The 14703-nt window shown below is 40.6% G+C and overlaps 1 protein-coding gene across 11 annotated transcripts in view; it reads left to right on the forward strand.

The window, feature by feature from the left end:
- Positions 1 to 14703, forward strand: part of CELF2 (CUGBP Elav-like family member 2) — a 547089-nt gene that overhangs the window by 472492 nt on the left and 59894 nt on the right. For 10 of the 11 annotated variants that reach the window (XM_039730885.1, XM_039730881.1, XM_039730879.1 and 7 more), the window contains one exon: positions 5552 to 5686. In XM_039730885.1, the coding sequence (XP_039586819.1) occupies positions 5552 to 5686 (135 nt within the window). Of the gene's footprint in view, positions 1 to 5551; positions 5687 to 14703 lie in introns of those variants that run through there. The other variant, XM_039730889.1, reaches the window with a different exon arrangement.

Below are 14703 nucleotides of genomic sequence, written 5' to 3' on the forward strand. Positions count from 1 at the left end.
TCCCTGACTACAGTCTGTCTAAGTCATTGCTCATGCAGATGAAGCAAATCTTGATCTCTTCCACCGAGCTTTTAGGACCTAGAGTTGATGGGGCAAGACTTGCCCTCAGATTTAATTAATTTGACTACCCAGGGGGATTCTGAAAAGCTTCTTACTGTTGAAAAATATACCATCTCTTGAAGATCTGCAGGTGATGAATTTTGTAGTGTATCCTGGTCTGATCACCTTTATGCAGGTGGTTTTAACCTGTCTAGAAAGTTTTGGTTGAGGATTTTCTGCCAAAAAAAGCATGTTTTCAACTTTGAAGGCTCCACCATTACTAGATTCATCACTCACAGTATTTATCCTTCTAAGGACATTTTCCCTTTTTCAAACAAAGGGGGTTCCTCCAGTCTAATGCTGAAAAACTTGCAAACACCTGCTTGACTCTAAGTTGTCTGTGGCCATTAACATTCTACAACTTGCAAATGCTTCAATGTCTTAGATCTGGATTTGAACACAGTCAATACTTTCAGGCACATATCCTGAAGACAGCTCTTAAATGGATCAAAGCATCACTGCTTCAGGGAAAATGACAAAATTCTCTATTTAAGAAAATAAAGTAGGGAAGCTGAGTAATCTTATAATTTATTTTTATTTATTTTTTTAGTGGAAAAATTTTAAAATAATTTTTAAATTCTAAGTGGCACAACTTTGCCGAATTGGAGGTAGTAATTAGATGCCATATGTTAGCACTAACACATAGAAAAGTTGATAATTAATGCAGGCAGCTCCGGATTCAGGTGTGACTTTGACAGATTGTAGCAAGGGGTTTTCACAGGCTTACAAGTGATTTCACCTTTTCCCTTCTATATGGGAAGAGAAAAACCAAAACCAAACAAATAAAAAAAAACAACCAATCCTCCACACCATTTATACATAATTAACTGTTTATTAACTGTTTATCTAGTTGCTCAAGAGAGAAGGCGTCTTCTGGGGAGAAAATTCACTCTTTATCTGACTGAACTACTCAGAAATGTACAACAAAGGGTTATAATTTTGATATTTCAAAATTTTGGGGGTTTAGAAGAGTGAAAATAAAAGTTATGTTGAATCTTCAGGGAGATTTCCCACAATTATTACAGGGTTTAATTCTTTTGTAGCATTCAGAAAATAATCTCTACTCCTTTATCCTCCTGGGTTAGCACAAGCAATCTAATACAGCCTGCAAGAAATGCTCATTACTGAAGCAAATTGAGTAAAGCTAAAAAATTAGACCCTTCAGGATGTTATTCTGCAAGCTGGATGTGGTGCTGTCAGAAGACAGGAGGCTCAGTTTGAAAAGTTCCCCTCCCAGCAGAGACAGATTTCATCTCAGATAACCTTTGATGGCTAAGGCAGAGTTCTGGGCTCAAACACGATGCCCAGGCATGTGTGCTAGTGATGGCAGTGCTAGACCTTGACGGGGTTAAAAGAGCAACTCTGCTCATTTTGAAACAGGTGTCTGTACCTCTTTGTGCAGTGTAACTGCATTCTGGCAAACCCCACCCCAAATGCAGCAGGCTTAGCACTGGATGTGTCACTTGATCTGCCCTGGCAGCACAGCCAACCTGCATTTGTAATGTGTTGGGATGGATTAAAGGTGAACCCCATAATGTGTTAATCAAGAAACTGTGCAGTTTCACACTTTCCTTCCTATAAACAGAACTTCAGGCCTTGTTTACTGTGATCTTCTGGCTGCTTCTGCTCCATCAAGGAGGGGCACTCAGCCACCCCATTCTACCTGCTGGTTCCAAACAGTTGTATCTCCTTCATTCCCCCAGAGTGGTGTAAAATAGTCAGAAAGTTCGACTAAGCCCATAAGCAAGGTTCAGAAATAATGATGTCAAACACATGCTAAAAAAATTTTCTGGATTTTGAATTGTTGAAACCTACCCCAAGGGTGGGAGAGAGATTTATCAAGCAGCAGTGAAATGCTTTTGAGATATGTGTACGTGTGCTGGCCCTTGCACACTGTTATCCTTCCCCCAGCCTTTTTCTTTGCCTGCTCTCATTGCCCAAAGCACTGGCAGCTCCCAAGCTTTGTCCAGCCCCTCAGAGCTCATTCATTCCTGATGTCCCTGCAGCTGGAGCTCAGGACATCTAAATGTTTTCATGATGCCCAAGATCTGGGATTTGGCTGGAAGGTAACAGCATCTGTCAATCTACTCAGTCAGTGTAAAAAAATCTGTAATCTGCTCTCATTAGCAGGGGAAGGACTCCCATTTCTCCCTTGGAAAGAGAGAAGAAAGGGAGAAAATGTCTTGTCATGCACCTTCCCACCTTGCTGGGAGAAGTGAGACGTCTCACTCTTTGAAGGAGCTGATCTCTTGGCATTGCCAACAACCAGTTGAACTGAGACCAAACCTGTAGGTCACTGAAGCTAGGCCAGATGGGTTTAGGCTGCCATCCTTTCCCTAAGCAGAAGCACCTGTCTCAGCCTCAGTGCTTTGCTGGGTCATGTGTGTTTAATCCTCATTTTTCAGTCCGTGGGAGATATCCAACACACACAGGAAAATCCACTGGCTTGGCAGATCCAGAGGGAAGTTTGCTCACCTCTAAAAACATTTCACCCACACTTCTTGCACCCTGTTGTCTGATTCTCAAACCTTGCCTGTGTGGCTGGTAAGAATTCATTTCAGAAAGAAAGAAATGGCTGACCAAAAATGCAGAAATAACTCCTGAAAATCAGTCTTATCGAGGTGGAAAAGTATTCCTTTCTCTGTGTGGGAAAAACTCTTTCAGCCTAATAATATCAGATGTTCTTTCAGATGGAGTGAAAACATGTCATTTTGATCTTGACAATTGTCACTTTAAATGTTTTTTATGCTGGGCCTCCAGCCAGAAAAAGAATAGCAATTTTCTTAAGCTTCAACACTGATCAGGACTGACTAATGGCACTGAATGCAGAGCGCGTCATCATATCAATATGTTTTCTGTACTCTGAGCATTCTTCATGAAATCTGCATTTTTAAGATGTACAGTACACAGGAGCTGGATGTTTAATTTACTATAAAATCACCCTCAAGCTGCAAACCTGCAAATCATGTTAGTTAAATGGCATATTTATAGTTTTACTACCAAAACCGAAGGAGGCCGATGGGGAGTTTGTCGCCTGCTACTCTTTGGAAAATTAAAACAAAGCCTTCTGTTCACATCTCATTTCTTTTGAGCCTCTACGTGAATCTCTTTGGTTTGAGGCTTTGTCCTGGCACCGAAGCAGGACCCGAGGGACCTCCTTTGGTATGCTGTGGCAGGCATTTGTCCAACTTAGCCAGCAGCTATTTTTAAAAGGGAGTTGGAGCCTAGCCACCCTTAAAGTGGACCTTCACACTGTATTTCAAGCCTAAGATCAAATTTAAACTGGTTGGTACTAGCTGACACAGAGACACAAAATTAGAGGTTCATAACACAGAGCAGAAGGCAATGCTTGGAAGTGTGCTTGGCACCAAGGCTTCACCCAGCCTGACCTCAGTCTGTGGTGTGGAGAATCCAGGCCTGGCAGCCCAACTGGGTCCCTTGTCTCAAAACCTTTCCTGCACTATGGCCATAGTCTGTGGCTGGTTTTGAGGGGACAGGCTGGCCAGGGAACTTCCTCAAAGTTTGCTTTGAGATTGCTCAAGGAAATGTAGGAATTGTCTGCAGCCAGGTTACAGGCATCCTTCCACCAGCAGAAGTGGCTGCCTGTACTCCTCTTGTAGCTGTGAGCAAGGCAATTCAGCTTTCCCACCCTTAAAATAATATTTAGCAGCATCAAGGTCAGCTATATATTATGAATCATATGTAAAGCTTCATAATAAGACATATATATATATATCCCCACTTGCAGGTCTTATTTGCAATCACGCATATTCAGCTCCTGATCTGTATATAACTGGCTCATCCCATGCATTCATCATTTCTTAACCCTTTCTGGAGGTTCACCTGCGTGTGGAACCTCAATATAAAGTGTGAATGAAAATGTTCAGTCTTGAGGAATCTCTGCTGAAGAAAACATCTTCCCCTGGGTGTTAAATTCACACCAATTTTCTTGCAAGCTTGTAGAGTGAGAAGCTGGGTCTGCAGGGGCTGGTCTCTGTTTTGGGTTCTGAAAAATGCATGGATTTGGTGCTTACTTATATAAAAGCTACAAATAGTTTTTAAAGTCAGCGATTTAAGGAGAAAATTACTTCAAACACGTCTCATAATCAATAAACATGAACCTCTTCCTGTTATTCTTGAAATTATTAAATGCACTGAAAATGTTGAAGTATAACAGAAATAAAATCCTAGAAAAATTGGACACAATTCCTTCTTCCTCAGCTGCAATTTTTTCCATATGACAAGCTCATACTAATACAGGAGACAGAGTTAGAAAGCAAGGAAGGATTCTTTTTTTTTTCTTTTTTGTAAGCCTAGAAATGAAAATACTTCATTACAAAAATAATTTGCACAATAATAGAAATAAGTAAGTGCACTGCAGACTCTGGAGTAAAGCTTTCCTTCCCTCTTTGCTTCCCCACAAACCCTGACAGTCTGCTCATTAACAGGGAATTGGATTTACATGCCATTTCCAGAGAAGAAGAAAGCACTGGTGTATGTACTGTATAATAAGCACTTAGATTTTTAGTTTAATATAGATGGGTGGGTGCGTTATCATTTTTAAGTTTTTCCAGAGTGAATTAAGTTTTGATGACCTCTTTCATTTTTGACAAGAGTCCCCAGCTTTAGACCTGCAAATTTGGGTTTGATTAATAGGACTGTGTGCATCCTACTGCAGCAGTCCAGCTTATGCTGGTGACAGTGCAGGCAGGAAATATTTTACCAATAATTCAGGTAAAGCACGTTTTTCATGGTGTTTTTTTGCAAACTCAGCATCATTACGCGCCAAAGGGTGTTCAGGTGATGTCCTGAAATATATCTTGTGTCCTCCTGAAGAGTAAAGGGCTGTGGCACTAAAAAAAAAAAAAAACAGCAGAAAAAATTAATGCATTCTTTTCCAGAGCAGTCATTGCAAATCTGCCTATCCAGTGTCGTGCATTCAGTTGGCTGAAATTGAAAGCTCAGACAGCAGCTGCTCTCAAAACATTTCTCAGGAATATTTTTCATTAGTTTGTATCATTACGTGCACAATCCCTTCTTCACCCTCACCCCATCATGATTTCTTTCACACATGAGGGGGATGAAGGAATTTATCTGAATTAGAATCTATGCAAAGATATCTTTAAAAGTGTCTCTAACAGAGGATATTTTCGTTTTAGAAGCCGTGAAGGGGAGGTGTATGCAAAGTGACTAAGACAGCCAATTAATATGTTATATAAACAGCAAGCACCACTAAAAAAAAAAAAGGAGAGAGAGAGAGAGAAAGGAGATATTTAGGGTGGGGAAGGAAGGGGGCAGGGAGGTTGTAAGTATAAAGTGTTTGCCTTAGGACTTGTCTTCAGTTACAGAGCCAGACTCACATGACTGGAGCTTGGTTTGATGTGGTAATGAAGCATTGATCACAGCAAAAAGATGAAATGGCCTTTGCTCATTCATTATTTTTATCTTCTAGCTGTGGAAGACAGAAAATTGTTCATAGGAATGGTTTCGAAGAAGTGTAATGAGAATGATATCAGGGTGATGTTTTCTCCGTTCGGCCAGATAGAAGAATGCCGAATCCTTCGGGGACCAGATGGGCTGAGCCGAGGTGAGTGTGCAGCCTGTAAAGTCTCTTTCCTTAAGTGCTAATTGGGAGCTTTATGTCACAGCCAAGGTAGGCAGAGCTACTGTCTGCAGCGAGAGGTTACTCTGTAATATGTCCCACGTGATGAAGGTATCCACATGAACTTTTCACAGCGACTGAAATTATCACCTTTTATTTCCAGTGTCAGAAAGGTCTCGGTGCCAACATATTAACTTGTGTTATCACCCTGTTTGTCAGCTGGAAAGGTTCCTTTGCACCCTGAGAAAACACCCTCAGTTTTCTGCTCTCACAAAATCAAAGTTGCTCCCCTGACCCCATTTCTGCTTTGTAGCACAAGGCCAAAAAAAAAAAAAAAAAAGGACAGGACTGTAAATGACTGCTTGAGGGCATGAAGGGTGATGGGAACTGGCCCTCGTTGTAGCACTATCTCCTCCATTCCTGTGTTTTCTGTAACTCTATGCAAAACATAGGTCTGCTGTAAGTGAGAAACAAAGAGGTTAGCTTGAACCTGAGAGCTTTGCCTGGACAAAAGTTTGTAAAAAGAGTTTTTAAATCTTGCACCCCTACCACAACCCAAAAACCAGGGCAGAGGTGTTAAGCATCACCATCAAGAGTGGTCAACTGGCCAACCTCAACTTGGAAATGAAATGCTGTGGAGATTTCAAAGCCAGTGATCCTTTTTGAGTGCAAAAGTACCTTTTAGGGAAAGGCCTTCTGAAAACCTATTGAAAAAAGATAAATGTATATTGATGATACAGACTGCATATTAACTCCATGGTATGTAGACTTGAATTTATTCTCAAAGCATGAACCTTCTCAGAACATCAGTGCCAGGGATTGCTGAGTAGAAAAGGAAATAGGGATAGTCCCATTTCTCTGCTGGCTGCTGTAACCTGTCACAGCCATTTAATGGCACAGAGAGTGAGTAAAGTAATTTCAATTGTGGAGCTGTGAAAAACATCACATCTATAGGAAAAACAAATACATAGAAAGTACACAGTTTATGCATTTTATTACATTTTCAAAAGGCATAGAAAAAGGTAATAGCACCCATTTTGCATATAGATATGGGTATAGATTTAGATTTTTTTTCTTTACTTTTGGACCTACTTGTTTCTAGTGGGCAATAGGATCCACAGAATTTTGTGCAACAATTTGTGCATGGGGGTTTCTAGTTTCTGTAAAACACCTATAAATTTCAGCAAAGGAAGTACAGGTATTCCTATATATCATGGCACTTCTTGAAAGCACGTACTGTACTACTTCTGAACAAAGAGGACTTGTTGAAAAGCCACTCTTACAATAAATAGGGAGCCCTAAGAAAATTATGCACTTACATTTATGCTTTGTGATCCCCAAATTTTTGGGGCTGGGATGCAGCAGTCCCTTCAGGCAAGGAAAGCCTCATGATCAAGGCTTTTGCCTTGGGGAAGATTAGGGCACAGGTCTACAGTTGGTTCCTGCAGCTCAATAAGGAATGTTTACTGATGGAGTGCGGTGTTGCCATTATCTTTCTAGACCCAACACTGAGGCAAAATAAGTATTTCTGATTTTTACTGATTTCATTGTGTGAGAAGCACAAGGAAGGGATGATGGAAGACACAAGTGGGAAAGGAGCTAATTAACTGCTGAAATAACAAGATCTGCACATCAGATGTTTTGAGCCCCAAAAAAAGATTTAATTGACTTGTCAGCATCACCCAACAAAGAAATGGATCTTTCCTGGGATCCATAAAAATCCCACTGCATACTTGCTTTAATTCAACAGACTCAGTATAGTAGGAGCATAGAAAAGCTAATTATGAAATCCAACAGAGTAAGTGAGGTTGGTGGGGTGGTTTTGTTCTGCTGTGAACAGCAATCTCACAACAATCAGGAGCTGAAATTCCTAAGCCGTGTCTCCAATGCATCAGGCAGGGCAGTGCTGTGTGCTGGCCAGCACAGCTGTACAGTTAATGTGCTGTTCTCTCCTGCTGGAGACTGAAGATCTCAGTCCAGGTAGGTCACACACCAGTAACCACAGCAGAGCTGCATCCTCTGTGCCGCTCGGGTTCATTTCGGTCACAATCACGACTGATATTCTATCATGCCCTCATGCCTCATGCCTTGTTAAACTCGAATTGCTTTCTACACACCCATGTTCACACTTCAAAATGGGTTCAGCTGCGCCAACCAGGTTTTCAGGCAGATTTTTATCAGCTTCACAAAACCACCACTCCATGAGAGAAGGCAGAGTGTTGTGAAAATGGTTGGTATTGCAGTTGAAATGAAAAGTGCTGAGGGACATCTGCAGAGGAGGGAGCTTGACTGAAAAAGCACAAGGTGAAAAACTGCTTCAGGAGGGAGAATTTACACTGTTAAATCTGTGTAAAGAGTTCCAAGCCTTAATGAGTTTTAATTCATGTTACCATTTCCAAGATGTTAACTCCCTTTGCCACAAGCATAATTTATTTTCTCATCACCCATCCAGATGTGCTCCCTTCCCAGACACAGAGGGGTGAATGAAAAATAGTCACTGTCTGAGGAAAACCCTAACCTTGCCATGCCAGAGCCTTCAGGAGCTCAGTTCAGTGCTCACAACAGTGAGATGGAAATGTGGTCCAGTAAACTCTGTTTGGTATTTCTTTTTAATTTTTTAGCAAGTATACCTCATGGTATCTCAGATGAAAAAAGCTTGAACAGTATCTTTCTTGGTATTTATGCCAGTTTTCAAGCTTTCTTAAAGGGTTTAGGCAAATAATGTGTATTACCAGCAGACAGTTGCAAGGAATAGCTCCAGGTTACATGGCTCAGTAAAACAGTTTTGGTTTACTCTGGGTTTGGGTTTGGGTTTTTTTATTTATTAGAAACTAAAAAGGTTTTGGTTGACTTTTATTTTAGCCCATCTACACTACATCTGCAACTTTTACCACTGGGAGGGTAACAGTCTACTGTCAACTCATAGGCAGGATTTAGGGTTATATTGTACCACATGAGCTCCAGCAACAAGGAGAAATCCTGTCCTGTGGCATCAAGGGACAATGTAACACTTTGTGATGAGTGTGATGTAAGTGCTGAGGTAAAGGGTTTCTATTGTAGCTCCTAACCAAGGGTTGACAGAACTTTAATAAAGTCACACCCATTGCTGTCACTACTCATAATGGACCATCACCTTTTCCACTCCAAATTCCTACTGTCAGCTGTTTGAAACTCAGCTTTAAAATGAGCCTAATCTAATGGTGCAGAGCTCTGGTGGTGGAGCAGTGTGTTTTAAAAAACCGGGAATTTTTTTTGGCTGAGTCATGTTTTCCCCCATCATTACTCACTCCTGCATCTAAGAAATAACTATTGTTTATGCCTGTAATTTGCTATATTTCAACCAGCTACAAGAATAGGCAGCAACCATAAGGCATTGCCTTCCAAAGGCTCTGGGATAGTCCCTGTGAAATTAGCTGGCTGGCAGCAAGTAATTCCTAGCTGTGAAAGGTATTAAAAATAAAAATACCCTGTTGGCTGTAGAGATAAAGAACCCAGGGACCCAACAGCCACGGAGGCTGGCTGCCTCTTGAGCAGGGTTCATGGGACTATCTAAAGAAGCTTGCCATTTCCTGTATAATATTCATTATTCAGAGAGAAGGATTCAGCCTGCAGGGTTGTTTAATCCAGCACTTTTTCTGAAGAGCTAAATATGCTTTACAAAAATTCATGATTGTGATATCATGTGCTAAGCTTCATTATCATGAAGAAGTAGAAGTGAACTGCCTCAGATAATTAAGATTTTAAATCACTTATTGTAAACGGCTTAAGGAAACTTTCAGACCTCCTGACTCCCAGCACTATGTAATGTCTACACAACCACAGATGCCAACACAGACAGCCAGGCAATGAGAGCTGGAGTGCAAAAATAGCCAGAAATCCCCAAGTTTGATTTGTAGCTGTGTAGCTGTGACACTGATGTGCTGTATTGACCATAGGTGAGTTGGTCACTCATCATCTCTGTTATCCTGTTGCTTAAAATAAGGGTAGTGATGCTCCTCTGCCTTTGTAAAATGCTTTTTTTAGATCAATGGATCAATATCTCTGTATCACTCTAGGAATTATTACCATCCATAATGATGATAAAAAAAATCCTCTTATCCTTATCACAGGAGCACCACATAGCAAATTATTCTGCTGTATTGCTAAGTGCAGATTTATATATCAGATACCAGAAAGAAGTCAACTGGGTTAATAGCATGCACTGAAAAAACCTGCTAATAACATGTAGAGAGAGTTGGATATACCATGAAAATTGTGAGAAAGCTCAAAATGCATTTTTCTGCATCTTCTAGGCTCCTAATTGTATGATTTTTTAACAAAACATCACCAGGCACATGGGACAAGTGAACAGTTCTGCAGACATTGATTACAGGGATTGTTTTTTTCATTATTTCTTTACTCTAAGAGCAGGTTAGAAACGGAATAGCGAGATACACCATGGTGAGGCAATTTAATTTCTTGAAAATCCATTGAGAACTTTCAGATTCAAGGGTTTTCTTGATGAATTAGTAAAAGAAAATTAGTATTTGCATCACAATTAATTGCAGGGAAGGATAGGTGAGGGACTTTTATGCTGGGGTTTTCTTTCCTCTGGATATTTACTGCTCCTTTCTGAGCTAAAGTAATACCAAGTGCCAGGCTGTGGGAGCACCCTAGATTAGTGTTGCCTTCTGAATTGTGTATCAGTAAGTGATGGGAAGCAAGGACATGGAAATGCTGTGTTTTCGATAGCTCTTCAAAAGCACCTCTGTGCCTTATGCCTTTTGCTGCAGTGTGGTAACATTTTCATTTTTTCCAATCATTATGGCACATTTAATTTTGTTTTCCCTTGCTGAAACTCTTTTGCAGCTGGGAGGGAAGCAACACATCCAACTGACCAATGTCTCTGCTGGCCTTTGGCCAGTAGCTACATCTCAGATTTCCATTACTGCAGTTTTGCAGCAATCCCTCCCAAGAGGCAATCCTGAAATGAAATAATTTTCAAGAGGCTTTATTCCAACAAGATCATTGAGGCACAGTTAAAGAACATGGTCTTTGATACCCATTTAATTCTGGGTTTGTGTAAATTCCACTTACTGAAGTCTGTACTTTGCAGGGTGGATAATTGAATGTCCAATTAGAAATGCTTCTAGGGAACCATGAACTTCAGGAAATTTAAAATCTACAACCTGTCATCCAGTCAATAGTCAAATCAGTAGAGCTGAAGAGCTGAGACACAGTTACAGGATGTGCCTCTTGTTACCTTTATGTGCCTGTTATGCATAAACTGAAGAGCTTCACTGTGGCTTTTTCAAATTATTTTCTTTAGACTGAATTGTTGCACTTGGTCTCAGACCTGTCATTGTGTGTCTTAGGTAATATTTAACAACGAGATATCACTACGGTAAACAATTTGATGTACAATTTAGTTTGCAGATGAAATGTATTTTATCCACCAAGACAGATTTTTGTGTGATGTCTTCATTAGAAGGCTGTTTTCCAGGATGCTCTTTCCTTCAGACTGGGCTGTATTAGCACAGGAAAGGAAAAGGAAAAGTCTACTTTGCAATCTCAGCTAGAAACATTTTAACCCAACTAGAGCTTATTTTTATCACACTTCAATTTCCATAGCTTTTTATTCAAGCCTTATCTTTTCCTTAAATAGAAGCTTTCATCTCAGAGGATCCCAACTACTCCTTGCAGGAGTATTTGGCAGCTTTTCACTTTTGTTTCTTTACAGAAATTGAAGAAAAACTTGTTTACAGGTTACTGGGAAGCTGTGGTACAACCATTACAGCACCAGCTGCTCAGCCAGCACTCGCAGCACTGCACTTGCTTGGGTGGCTTTGAAAATCTCTTGGGTCTCCTTCTGTGTCAAAACCCTGGTTTTAGACTTCCAAACAATGTCTCTGCATTTTGCATCTCCCTTTGGCTTCATTTTAAAACCTTTGGTAGACCATGGTGGTTTCATGAGGGAGGTTTCTTGTGTAGGTATGAACCTTACCTGAAGCTCCCATATGTAAAAATGTTCTCCTTCACTTGCAGCTTGCGGGTGTTATGTTGTGTTAGGCTGTGCAAGAACTCCTGACTGAATGTTTCTCAACACTTCTAGAAAAACCAGAGATGAAAAGAATCACAGGAAGCAGGAGCTGAAATGGGGCAGAGCTGAGCTTTTTAAAATATTTCAAATATTCAGTCACTCAAGCAGCAAGCCCTAGGTTTGGGATGGCCAGGATAAAGGAGGAGGCCTATCACATTTGACTGCTTTTTCAGAATTCTCTTTCAGTTTGTGGTGGGAGAGGGGTAAGGAGTAACCCTGTGAGTTTAGATGTTCTCTCAGCCAATGTGGCAGATGTGATAATGGGCTCAAAAATTTCTCTCATGCCAGGGCTGGGCGCCTTACTCCAATTCCACCTGCAGAAGGAAATTATTTCCAGCAGCCCTTTCCCAGTCACTCATTTATCTGCTGTAGGGGGTGAGAAGGCAGCCTTGGAGAAGCAGCTAAAATTCTTAGATCTTCTCTCTCCCTCCTCTTTTCCTTCTGTCAGTGATTCCTGACATTTTGAAACCAGAGCTGATAAATAAGTGCAAGGTTCCTGTAAGCTGGCTGTTTTTACAAAACAATCTATTTTTTGGTGTAGCTGGTTGTACAAACTGAAGTTATTTCAAGCCATTAGCTATAGAAATATCCCCCTCTCCATATTTTCCCTCCCAGAGAGCTCCACAGCTCAAGTAAGAAGGGAATAATTGAATATCAGGACTTGGTGGGGTAGAACAGAAATAGTTTGCTCGTAGCTGTGGGTTGGGAAGACCTCGTTCCGTGGCACGCCAATCAATGCCATGTTTCATAGGATGAGGTAAGAGGCCATGGAAATCTTTCTTGTTTCCTTGCACCACAAGGCATGAAATCTGATTACTCCTGTCCTCTTCTAATTGTGATTTATGGTCCTAAAGCTGGCAGTGTGTTCCCAGAAGACCACCTGCACCCATGTGACACAGTGAGGGAGAGAGTGCTGGAAAGGCTTTTCCCAACCCTTCAGAAACATAAAAAAATGAATTCCAGTGTCCTTGGACACCAGCTTCTGATTAAATTCTAGATGCTCAACTAAACCATCTTCCTTCAATGCATATGTGCCCCACAGAGGACAATCAAGGTCCTGCCATTGACCATGACAGTAAATACAAGCATTTCAGAACAGCTTTTTCTGAACATCTAAAATATAAATGCAAAGTGATTGAGTTAAACAGACCAAATCCTATGACATAGGCTAAGCTACCATCCAGTGTGGCAATCTGGTCATGAAGGAAAGGAGTCCACAGTTCACACGTAATAAAATATATATGATCCCATATTCCATGCACAATAAAATATATATGCACACATAATAAATATACAAATGTTTTGTGTGAAGTGTCCAGCTTTGGTAGCTGAAAAATAACCCTTGAATGTGAATGTCTGGAAGGATGGTTAAATTAACAAATGTTTAACTGGGGCACTTGATGGCAACCTCTTAACCTCTCAAATAATTTAGAAATAACATTGTCTACTGAATTTTGGCCATGTTATTGAGGTAAATTGGAAATTTACTGTGGAAATGGCCACTGTCTATCGGTGGGAAATAGCCTGCTGAATGGAGATAACAAGGGGACTTAACCTTGTAGCCTCTGGCTGGCAAACCCTAATTAAAATGCAGCCCCATCCTCTCTGTGGAATGCTGCTTCCAAATGCTCATATTCAAGCTGCATAACCTCATTCATCAGGCATTCCCCTTGCCCAAAGAACAAGTTTCTTTCAAATTGGTACAGAGATCTGCTACAAAGGTCCTTTTGCGCCATGACAAAGGCAACGAGACCCATGCAAATGGTTTTGGGCTGAGGAGTGAGGAGGAAGGCTTTGCAGTGGTGTTGGGCACTGAAAGCAACAAGCAGCTGAGCCCTGTGGTTAAAGAGGGAGAAAGCTTAAGGGAGGGAAGGGGCAGTCTGCTTTATCTTGAGAGGAATGCAGCCTTATTTCTCTGCTGATTCACATTTCTTTTGAGACCTGCTAATTGCAACATCTCTCAGTAAGTTACAGCAGAACTGCTGGGGAGAAATTGTGATAAATGCATAAACTGTGTCTTACTGATTTTTGTTGACATTTTACATGCTTCTCATGTATTTGAAACCTTCATTCAGTAATTGTCACTATAGTACACACTCCTGGACAGCGAGAACCAAAGAAGTGAATGAAGCAGTTTCTTGACCATTATCAACAATATTATTCAAGGCTCTGCATGGGGTTCCTTGCCTGCCCTCCAGTATATCTCTATTTGTGCTCGTCCCCCACTGAATTTGCAAGACAAGAAAAGAATAATGCTAATAACAGAAATGGCATTAAGAGAGATTACTTTGAGACTGATGGTAAATTTGGGCCTCTTTAATTTTAGTGCACAGCAGCAATATGGAATATAGGAAAAGTACTGTAGATTATTTACCCTTCTACTGCACATTTTGTCTAGATTGTTGTACAAAAAGCTGGTTTGTTACATCATATTCTTTGACAGAAATATGTTGCTGAACAAGACTAGTATAGCATTATGTAGTGTGGCTAAAGAGTAGTGAGACATCATGAGCTGTTTTGTTACCTAAGAAATACAGAAAGTCACAATGCTGTGGTGAAGTTTGGGTAAAAAAAAATTTATTTCTGATTTTATGATGCTCATCTTTCAGTCAGAGCTACATAAGCCAGCTTAGGTTATTTTGAATCAAGGGCCTTTACATTAAAGAGAGAAAAAAATACCGCATGATGCAAAAATGCATTGACTTTATTTTCATGACTAGATGTAGTGCTTTTGGGTAATGATCAGGCATTGCTTTCTCTTACTGTTGTTTGATTAAAATGTGAATACAGTCTTGACTTGATAATCTTACCAGGTACACACAGAGCTAAAAAGAAAAGGTATTCTATGCCCCAAATTGATTTGCATAAACCAAACAATCTGTTGCTTGCTGGATTGCAAAATGGTTTATTTTGCCCATTGGCC

This window comes from Passer montanus, unplaced genomic scaffold, assembly GCF_014805655.1.
Source record: "Passer montanus isolate IOZ18808 unplaced genomic scaffold, ASM1480565v1 scaffold74, whole genome shotgun sequence".
Lineage (NCBI taxonomy): Eukaryota > Metazoa > Chordata > Aves > Passeriformes > Passeridae > Passer > Passer montanus.